This window comes from Polyodon spathula, unplaced genomic scaffold (genome assembly GCF_017654505.1).
Source record: "Polyodon spathula isolate WHYD16114869_AA unplaced genomic scaffold, ASM1765450v1 scaffolds_804, whole genome shotgun sequence".
NCBI lineage: Eukaryota > Metazoa > Chordata > Actinopteri > Acipenseriformes > Polyodontidae > Polyodon > Polyodon spathula.
Window position 1 is genome coordinate 1 of NW_024472291.1, and position 10,858 is coordinate 10,858.

At 43.4% G+C, this 10,858-nt stretch overlaps 2 protein-coding genes across 2 annotated transcripts; one reads left to right on the forward strand and one right to left on the reverse strand.

Annotated features, from left to right (window-relative positions):
- The first annotated feature begins 999 nt into the window (after positions 1-999).
- Positions 1,000-2,162, forward strand: LOC121308908 (calcium/calmodulin-dependent 3',5'-cyclic nucleotide phosphodiesterase 1B-like). Its single transcript, XM_041241627.1, has 3 exons — positions 1,000-1,085; positions 1,345-1,481; positions 1,791-2,162. Exons 1-3 carry the CDS (start codon positions 1,015-1,017, stop codon positions 1,880-1,882), a joined length of 300 nt encoding a protein of 99 aa, XP_041097561.1. The 5' UTR covers positions 1,000-1,014; the 3' UTR covers positions 1,883-2,162.
- A 2,397-nt stretch (positions 2,163-4,559) lies between these two features.
- On the reverse strand, positions 4,560-10,599 carry LOC121308909 (protein phosphatase 1 regulatory subunit 1A-like). The gene is made up of 7 exons (XM_041241628.1): positions 10,554-10,599; positions 9,936-10,109; positions 7,252-7,289; positions 6,897-6,960; positions 6,366-6,575; positions 6,001-6,111; positions 4,560-5,598 (listed from the first exon to the last, which is right to left on the reverse strand). Exons 1-7 carry the CDS (start codon positions 10,597-10,599, stop codon positions 5,555-5,557), a joined length of 687 nt encoding a protein of 228 aa, XP_041097562.1. The 3' UTR covers positions 4,560-5,554.
- Between the last annotated feature and the right edge of the window lie 259 nt (positions 10,600-10,858).

Genomic DNA, 10,858 nt, shown 5'->3' on the forward strand with positions numbered 1-10,858 from the left:
CAACCACAATACTCCCTCAATCACACCATTGTAATGTATCAATCTGTGTGCACCACTGTCTAAACAATGGTTTAGACTGTGAAAACGAACACCAACGCTATTACTACTAATAATATGTAGTACCCTGATTTAGGTAAAACCCTAAACCATTACCTTTTTTTAGGGAGACAAGGAGGCAGAACTGGGGCTCCCTTTCTCCCCTCTCTGTGACCGCAAGACCACGTTGGTAGCCCAGTCCCAGATAGGTAAGTGAACTGAGTGCAGGGTTCGAATACGTAAAGAAAAAGGAGGACATCACCTTTGAGAGTACAGAAATCAAGTACATCACGAAAACACAATCACCTTTTTCACTGTTCCAAGAAACAGACGTTAACAGTTATGCCAACAGAAAAACAGTAATAACAACAGAATAAATAAGATGTGTGTTAGAACGTTGTTGTTGTTCAAATCAGAAAAATAAATTAAACATGAATTTACTTTACACCTGGATAGATGACAAATATCTAATCATTTTTCTAAAATAAATGGCGTTTCATCCAGTGGTTCCCAATCCTGGTACTGGGGAGCCCTGTGTCTGCCGGTTTACATTCCAACTGACCTCTCAATTACTTAATCAAACCTTTAATTTAACTCATAATGTGCTTAATTAAACCTTTTTAATTGTTCTCAGCTCCTAAAAAGTAGCCGATTTCAAGTTACTTATAAAATGGTATACTTAACTTGAAATCTCCAACTGTTTAAAAGCTGAAAGCAATTAAAAAGGTCTAATTAAGCTAATGAACAGTTGAATTAAGGATTCAATTAGGTAACCGAGAGCTCAGCTGGAATGAAAACCAACAGACACAGGGGTCCCTCAAGACCAGGCCTGGGAAACCCTGCTTTAGGCAGTGTCTACCCATTTCCCGTGACAGCGGCGTTACTGCCTTTGTTTGGCTCGTTTTATCGTTACCTTTGTGTGCTGCACTAGGGTTCATTGATTTCATCGTGGAGCCCACCTTCTCTCTGCTGACGGACATGGCTGAGAAGATCGTGATCCCGCTGGTTCAGGAAAACCCATCACCGCCTGACTCCTGCAAAAGGCTCAGGTAAGCCCTGCCTTGCTACTGGCGACTGTGGTAATTTTTACAAGTATTTTTCTTTGTAAAACTAAAAGTGCAGGATTTTTTAAATCTAAATTAAAAGGTGGCATACATATCTTCAGCTGTATGGAAAAAGCACATATATGTGTGTGTGTGTGTGTGTGTACCGGTATCTTACGTACCATTTCAATAGCACTGTACCAGTAGCTGTCTAAGCATGAAAACACTCAGTTTAAACTATTAAAAGCAAATTTTGTGTGCGCAGCTTCTTGTGGAGAGAGAGTTCTCGGGGTCTGGAGTGGAATCAAGCCCACATCACAGCCGAGCTGCGCAATTTCCGCTCCACCTGGACCCGGTACACGCAGCAGAACAAACTGAAGTGGAAGGAGCGCGCTGCCAACAGTACGTCATCACACCACTTGTGATCAGAAACTTCAATGAACTTACTCATTCATTTCACAGAACGAGCTGTAATATGTCAAACGTCCAACAGGTGGCATAAGTGCACAAGTGCAAATAGCGATAAGGATCATGCACGTGCCTTTTACTGTTTTCTAAACAGAACAGTTTTTGATGGTATTATTATTATTATTATTATTATTATTATTATTATTATTAGAGGGAAAATGTGGTGAATCTGGAATTGGAGGTTACTACCTTTGTAACAACCCTCCTTGTATGTCCCTCTCCCCACTCCCTACCACCCCACAGAATCTGCAGACCAGAGCTCCATCGAGGAGCTGTCTTTGGGTGAAGAGGAATACTCAGAGGAGGATGCAGTGCAGCTCTGTCACAAGGACTAGTGTCCTGGTCCGGGCAGCCCGGTGCCTGGTGTGGGTGTCATGGCAAATTCTGCCACCCTGCCCACAGGCGCCAATCTCTACTGTAAGGTGGTGGGGACAAAACATGTGGCAATATAGGACAAATTCTTAAAAACACAGATGGCGAGTATTGAAACGGCGATAGCGATATGAAATGTTTTCAATGTGTATTTTAACTATAAACTATTCTGCTTCAGAAACGCTATGTTTAATCGCATTGTTACTTGACAAATCATGGTAATTATTTAGAAAGGAGTAAGGTCACTCACCCTAATATTTTCCAAATAGGTTTTTCCTCATGCCTGATCTGAAACAGAATTCCTTTTCCAGTTCAGGCAGTACTGATGTCATCCCGAATGTCTTGGTGTGTGGGACAAACTGCCATGGAGTTGTCTGCTTTGTGTCATAATGCTGTGCAGGCAGGACTTCAGCCGTCACAGGCTGCTAAAACTGCCTTCTGCTTGGGCCGAAGTTGCTGGTGAAACAAGCAGCAAGCGTAAAAGTTGTTCAACTTGTGGGAGAAGTCTTGTAGACATCTGTTAAGATTTTACAGCTGCTCTAAAACTGGCACAGCCATGTGCAATCCCAACAGTTCTGTTCACATTAGACATCTTACAAGTAAGCTGTTGGCAGGAGCTGTTTCTGACCTCATCCGCTCAACTAGACTGTACCTCTGGGTATTTTGTTAAAACAGACTTAACAGCTGCAAAACGCGTTAGCCATCTCGCTGGACACAGCTGACTTAAGTCTAAGACTGGTCATAAGTGGTCAATTTGGACTTCAGTCTTATTCATGAACGAGTCTAAATGGTCTTAAATTGTTAACTCTAAAAACATACAAAAAAGTTCACAGTACAAGACTGTACAATTAAAAAGAAAAGCTACCAAATTGTTTTACACTGGAAAATTAGAGAGATGTGAAATAATTCAACATATCGCTTTATTTATAGATATTAAAACATAATGAAGATGTGTTATAAATAGAACATATTAAATCCTATTTTACAATGTATTACTTTGGCATTATTGTATATATTTAAAGTACTTTTTTTTTCCTGATACGTTTATATTTCATACCTTCTAATCCCAGAGAAGGAGGCAAACCGACAAACCGACAAACCGACAAACCTTCCCTCGCGCGGCAGGAGCGGTTTGAGCGGGAAGGAGTGAAGGCAGGTCGCGCGAGGACAGAAACGCGCTCTTAGTTACTCGGATAACGGCTTTGCGAAGGAAGGTCCCAACAATAGACTGTTTTTTGTGTTTTTTGTGTTTTTTTTTTTTTTTGTTTTTTGGTCTTTTATTTGCTTAAAAACAATGAAAATAAAATACGTATCCTAACCAATCGTTTTGATAATAAATCGAAATATAAAATTACCTTGACAAAACGGTAACACACCAGCACGCATGAGCTCGTTATATTATATTGAAAAAAACAAAAAAAAACAAAAAAACAAATCCTACCTCACTAATTTCTGTCCATTTTTCACTGATACCATCTAGTTATTCCACTCTATATATTTTTTTCCAGATGGCTTCCTGAAATAAAACATCGAATATCCATTTCTAAAATCAAAACCGTTACTAAGCGCAACGGCATCGACTGAAGCAACGGGCGAGTTCACTGTGCGAAACAAAGGGAGGGACCTGGTGCATTCCAGTCCCAAGAAAACAAGTTACCTGCATTTTTAAAAAATATTCTGAATCATAAAACCCTTTAAAAATATGGTGAAGCCTTAATTTATTTGGTAATGTTATTATTATTATAATTATGGCCAGCAAAAGTCACAGAGGCACTTGACCATGCACATCACCACCGTGTGGCGTCGCTGTAGTCTGCGATGATAGCAACAGATTTTGAAAAGCACAGAGGAATGAAATGCATTTTATTTTGCGGCAAAGCAACGTGTGAAAGATCCTGAATAAACAATTATTAGTATGATTTTAACCGAGGCCGCGCCTCGAGTGCCTCGTAGCCTGGAAGCAGCTCCCCAGTATTGAAGCCGACACCCTGGGATCCTTCAAGAAGCGGAGTGATGAGATTCTGGGATCAATAAGCTATTAATAACAACCAAGTTCATCAGACCCCACAACAAACACCTCCGGTGTTAGGTCATTTTTATTAAATTTTTCAAGAAAATATGCGTAAAATAAATCACAAATATCTTACATTTAAAATTATTCTACATTACAAACATGTTTCAACCCGAAATAGCTTTCATACAGTTACTTAGGAGCAATGCTCTGTGTTTTAGTTGTGTGTGTGTGTGTGTGTGTGTGTGTGTGTGTGTGTGTGTGTGTATTACAAATATTTTAGGTAGTTATTACTCTTTTCTGGACAGTGTTGATGCCCCCTGTTCATTTGCATGGTGGATCTGAAGTGTTTTTTTGTCCTGTTTCTAGCTGTGTTCAGTTGCCGAGACTTTGATCATCATGTAAGACACTGCACAGCATTACTCTGATTGTCTGATTAACACAGTTAAGCTTCATCATAGAAAACAACAGTAAAAACTAAGAGACGGAGCTCTACTTATATATATATATATATATATATATATATATATATATATATATATATATATATATATATATATATATATATATATATAACCCGGTATAGGGCCATAGGTATCTTCATTAATCATGTGTTTTTTTATTATTATTATTATTTCACATGATACCCAATACACAATGAAATGTATTTAAATGGATAGTGTGCTCCTTTATAATTTCTTAGTGGAGAGTCCCATGTGTTGAAAAAGCTCACGTCTCTCCTGCCTTTCACACGAAAGAATGATCGAGGACTCTGTGATGTAACCCTAACAATCCCGTCTTGCGTGCGTTTTGCCATGCGAAAATATTGTTCATTTGTGGAAATAAAACTTTCAGTTCAAGGCTGTCATTCGTACCAAACGACATTCAGCCACGCAACGTCTTGTAATCAAAGAAACACCCAAACGAGATCGCTAAAGTCTACGTGAAACAGCAGTGGCACAGTATTCCGTGCGAGATTTCCTTTACATTTTCCAATGTGTCATTTTTTTTTCTGTCCCATATGGTCACCTTAACTATTAGTAATGAAAATAATAATAATATCGTTCACAATATATAAATCAGACATTACGTGTAATTATAAACCCGCACAAAAAAGCACCCTGTTTGTCGTTAAATCGTTTGTTTCACCCATATGAACAGTTTGCATCCCGGCTGCCTTGTGGCCGCGGTGTATAGATCTGGCATGCTCTGAAGCACCAGCGCTTGCAGTTGCAGTGTATTTAAACTGCAGTGTAACACGCTTGCACGCTGGCTCTTTCGACTGGGGGTGTTTTCGACATTACTGCTCAGGGATGTATAAAACATCTCACGACATATTAAAAAAAAACCCGAGCCACCTGTACACGATGGCGCTATTAGTTTACTGTGACGCTAACGGGATAGGATACATACTGTAGCTCACTGGTGCCCCTAGTGGACGGATGCTGTAATGTTACAGTTTTAAACAGAATTTCAAAAGTTTAATAGGACATTGGATTTCACTGTCCCTGCTACAGGACTGGAGGGGTAAATCATTTTTGTTCAATCATTTTTGTTTTAGTCTACACTCAGAATGCTGCTGCTCTGCACACAGGAAGTTTATTTTTCTTGTGCGCTTGTTTTTTTAATCCTCCCCCAGGAACAATGTGGCATCTGCTTTGGTTCCTCCTGCCAACACAAACACATAGATCAGTTCATTCATTCATATATATATATTCATATATATATATTGCAAACAGATCATTATCCTCAATGAATTAAATTCACATGGCCTACCCTAAGAAACATGCTTCACAATTAAAGAACTCAATAAACAAATTGTGTTTAATTTAGCTCTCCTGAGAGTCAGCATGCAAAGAGCACTGGGGGCTCCAGCCTTCAGCTTCCCCACAATATATCAGGGTTCGTTCACAGAGCTCGTTCTGCGCAGATTCTGACCAGTTTAGACACTGGGTGCGTTCACGGAGAGCCCTCTTAGAAGATCCTTGGCTAAACTGGTCAGATTCTGTGCAGAACGGTCTCTGTGAGGCCCCCTCTGTCTCTACGCACTGTGCAGTGAGGATTAAGTACCGGGTGGAGTCTGCTGTGCTGCCGTTGCTTCGCTTGCCACCCCTCCCTCCTCTTTCAGAGCACCGCACTGTCGCTCAGTTGTGACGCTGGCCTCTGATTCGCCGCCCGGAGCTGCACAAGATAAACAGGGATCAGGCCGGGAAGAAGCGGGATATTCCCAGCAACAGCATCATTTTCACTTCTCTCCTGAATATTGTGTAGCTGAACGATGTGCATTTCAAACTCACGGAACATGCTAATCTCAGGTGAAACTATAAGAAAGCTGGTGCCTCCTTCAGAGGGCAGTGTAGCTTCTTAGAAATCGACCTCGGAATGCTGATCTTTGGGAGTTCTGAGGCTCCAGGTAACATTCTACTGTCACTCACTTTCGAGCCGGCTCTGGAGTTTTTCGAAGGCCTCAGAACTCCAAATCCCATCATCCTCTGGGAGGTCGGTGCTGCCATGGCAACAGTCAGGGCTGGGCCGGTCGGACAGGCAGTCCAGGCTCTCCGAGGAGCACTCGTCAGCCCCGCCCCCTCCGAGCTGCTTCTGCTGCTGCTGCTTGTAAAGGTGGTGTTCAACCAGGAACTGCAGCTCTGAGGAGAGAGGGAGTGAGGGAGGGAGGGAGGAAGGGCTGCAGTGCTGTCCACACAGATCATTTCTAACTAGAGGAGTCAGTTTCTGTTTGTTTATGCTTTTGCCAATATCTAGAATAGAAGATATGTATTCTAGATATCTATACCCCCCCCCCCCCCCCCCCCCCCGTTTTCCTAACACACAGTATTGGAAACTGATTTAATGCAAATAAAGCACAGTGAGATTGTTCTTTATTAGACCAGGTGAGTCAACAACAGGCCGAGACCGCTGCCGTCTGTGGAATGGGAATGCTTGTCGCTGTTTCCATGGCGATGCCGTACCTTTCATGGTGGGGGTACCGCGAGCCCCCTTCCTCCGTTGCCGGGGAGAGTTCATCAGGGCTGCCTGCAAGACAATGGCAGGGACGGGGTGAGGAGTGAGAGGGACCCCCGACAGAGAGAAGCAGGCGTGGCACACCTTCCTACTGCACCCCCTGCTCTTCAGAAAGGACTTGTGAATATGAAACTGCTTACCAGAAACATACAGCACATACCTAAGAGAGACAAGCAGGCAGGCGGGCAGGCAGAGAGGGAGGGAGGGAGGGGGAGAGAGACAGAGCAGGCAGGCAGAAGGGGAGGGAGGGAGGGAGGGAGGGAGAGAGGCAAGCAGGCAGGCAGGGAGACAAACCCATCTTACCTTGTATAACTGATTTGGGATTCTGTCTTCATCTATTTCTAAAAAAAAAAAAAAAAAAAAACAAAAGTTGAATGATTAAGGTTTGGGTCAGTGCTGTAGTGTTGGTGTTTGCACAAAGTTGAATGATTAGGGTTTGGGTCAGTCCTGTAGTGTTGGTGTTTGCAGCTCTGTGCGAGTCCCCTCCTCTCAGGACCCTCTTCGTCTCCGGCAGCTATTGGGTTAATCCAGCACAGTCCTGACAGCTGAGCCTGGCCGGGTTCACTGCCTCCTCCTCTAGTTGTTTCATCTCTGGGGTCGTGTTCTCCTCAGGGCTGAGCGGTGAGTTAATGACCTGTCTGTTATTGGTACAAGATCAATCAGTAACAGCACAGGTTAACCCTTCAGTGCTGGCTCTCTGGGCTGACTGGAAACGAAGGGCTGTTCTGCATTGATGAATTCATTAATCATTTAGCAGACGATTTTATTGAAGGCGACTCACAGAGACTAGGGAGTGAACTATGCATCGATAACCCGGAAAGCTGACGTGGGAATGGAATATTGTCTAAAATAATTAAAATCTGAGACCTGTATATTATTATACTGTATATCTGGGCTCCTCTGATAATCCTCATAACAGTTTTTTTTTTCTTCAGCCAAATGTTTTTGACTCACTTTTCTGGGACAGTGCTGTTGCCAAGCAACCTAAAACCTCCCGAGACACCCAGGCGCGCTCTCTCTTGACAAAGTGCTCTGGATTCTACAGGCTGGCAGACAGGGCTGTGGCAATGCTGCTGATGCAACTCCAAGCACCACAGTCGCTGTTAACCCCTTCCATGCATGCAGACAGCTGCACAATTAGGAGCCTCATGTGCTGCACATTACATTACAAAAACGCTGCAGGAGGAATCAGGGAGTCAGCCTGTAGATATGCAGCATCAGCTTGCTTTTGCAGACAGGACTTCTCACAGCAGACACATCAGAAATCATACAAGCGTGCCGATTAAGGTTTGCAGCTTTATATATGTTTTAATATCTACAGCTGTGCCCAAAAGATTTGCATCGCCTAGAATTTTAGGATTTAAAAAAGGATGGAAACACCACGTGAAATCAAAAACTACAAAATGATATGGCAAGAAAAATCTACCGGAAGCCGCAGTAGCTGTACAGTACAGTTAGAATTCGAAATGTCGCGTCTTTCAATGTCACTTTTGTATGTAATTCAATATGTTAACGTAACATTATTCAGCAGGTTTCATTCGACTTTATGAAGCAGAATGAGTTCATTCTATAGGGGGATGCAAAACTTCTGGCCACAGCTGGATACATAAAAAAGGCTCTTTAAGATGCCAGCAAAGACAGAAAGATCCAGGAACAGAGAAAGAGTTCAAAGGCGTTAGTGGCGTCACTTAGGAAACGAGGAATGATGTGAGCCAAGTTAAACGTGCGGAGCATTCAATAACGCAGCGAGAGTCAGCGCACACAGGCGTGCAACTCTCCCGAGACTCACTCTCACAGTCACGACATCAGAGCTCTCCCATGAGCACTGCCCCTCTCGTGAAATGATAACCTTGCAGGGGGCAAAGACCCTCAACAGTCTCACTAAATGGCTCGCTGGTCCAGTGGTTAAAGAAAAGGGCTTGATGCCAGGAGGTTCAGGTTCAGCCAGCCACTGACTCACTGTGTGTGACCCTGAGCAAGTCACTGAACCTCCTTGTGCTCCGTCATTCGGATGAAACGCAAAACAAGCGAGGTCTTACTGGAAGCGACTCTGCAAAAGCAGTTGTGATGCAAAATTAGCGTTGCAATGGCAATGTCAAAAAAAACTCTGGCACCATGATAAATAAAGCGACACTGGATGAGATAAATACTGCAGTTATTAAAGAACTATCTTACTTTAAAATGTATATATTGAGATTTTATGTATATATTCAAATATATTCAAGCTGAAGATCTAGTCATGCGTTTCATGTTTTATTTATTCTAAAACACTCTTAGATGCTATCTTGAAATATTCTCCATGCCTACTGTAAGAATACTTGTCAGTAATGGTAAAGCACAGCAGCACTGAAAGCTAATTGTGCAGGGAAGAGAAGGTAGATGCTGGGTGTTGTTAATTAAGGGACATGTTGTTTTAGCTGTGAATCACACATTAGCTAAAACCCCCCGTGCACTTAATTAGCTGGGAATCAGTCACCTCATTGTAAAACAATGTCAAGCGACTTCGCTGCTTGGCCTGACAGAAGGATCGTTTCCTGGAAGAGAAGGCTTGTCTGCTTTGACGGTATAATTGTGGCCCGGCAGCCCACCAGGGAGCCAGCCCTGCGCGCTCAGCCATGGGGAAGTAAAAGCAAGTCTATCGATGGCTGTTCATGGATCAGTAATTAAGAGCATCGCGCTTCGAAAGCTCAGGCACTGAGCCAGAGTGGGTAAAGCAGGGCTATTAACCAGCCACGCAAGCCCTGGAGCTCCGCAGACGGCACGCTGTGTGAAGAAGCAGGATTAAACTGCAGGTCCCGGCAAGCTGGACTTGGCTACACATTGAAAACTGTGCTGCCTTAAAGAATAACTTGTACTGTTCCCAGTCTGAAGAAGAATTTCAATCCTCCCACAAGCGGAGACATCATAAAATCAGACACACCCCGGCATTCTTAAAACAGATTAGAGGACTTCATATTTATTGAAAGATGACCCGGAAGTGGCTCTACCTGGGGAGGACTGGTCACTGGACACCACCAGAGTGGCCGGAGTGGGTCGCCTCCTCCTGATCTGGAGAGAAAGAGAGAGAGAGGGAGAGAGAGAAGGAGAACTGACTATTTTATTTTGGAACGCTACAACATTTTTGTTTAATCTGGGAAAACAAGAGGCTTGTTGCAAACTACCTCAGTGTGACAAAACTAGCAGGCAGATCAGAGCCGTTAAAAGCACACCTTAATACAGCTTAAGCTTAACACATAATACAGAATAGTTTACAGTAAGTGCAAACAATAACACTACTAAAATACAATATGAGCTAGGATGCAACAAGTTAAGGTTATTGCAAGCTATATCTACAGTGACACAATGCGAGTGTGTGTGTGCGTGACAAACTGCACCTTTTGAATGCAGGCAATGGGATGACAGTGGCAAGCTATTTCTGTACCAGCTTGGCAGAAGTAACAGAACACATGGCGTGCCGCTGCAAGTGAAGATTCAGCACAGTGCGCAGGTACGGCCGGCAGGTGTTTTTCTTTCTTGCACACGCTGCTCCAGATTCCTCTCTACTCCCCTGTAGTGCAGCACGCAGGGAGGGCAAGTGGAACGGAAGTCTGTGCAGCCTCCCACACCTCTGTCGCCTCCATGAAGTTCACCTCCATTCAGAGTCGTCCCCATTTCACCCTGTGCATTCCCTACACGTTTCAGCGAGGACAGGATTGGTTAGGACGTGCACTCCTGCTGTGCAGCCTGACTTCACACTGACAGCACAGCCTTCATCTTACAGCAGTCGATGACAAGTGTGTCGGTGCATAGGCTCTCTCAACAGTGCGCCCTGGACCCTGCGTTTAATTTGCACGCTCTGCCCTGTAAACTGGAGCATTGCTTAGATTGCTTTTTTTTTATACATAGAAAAATTCTGGTGCTAAAAAGGGTT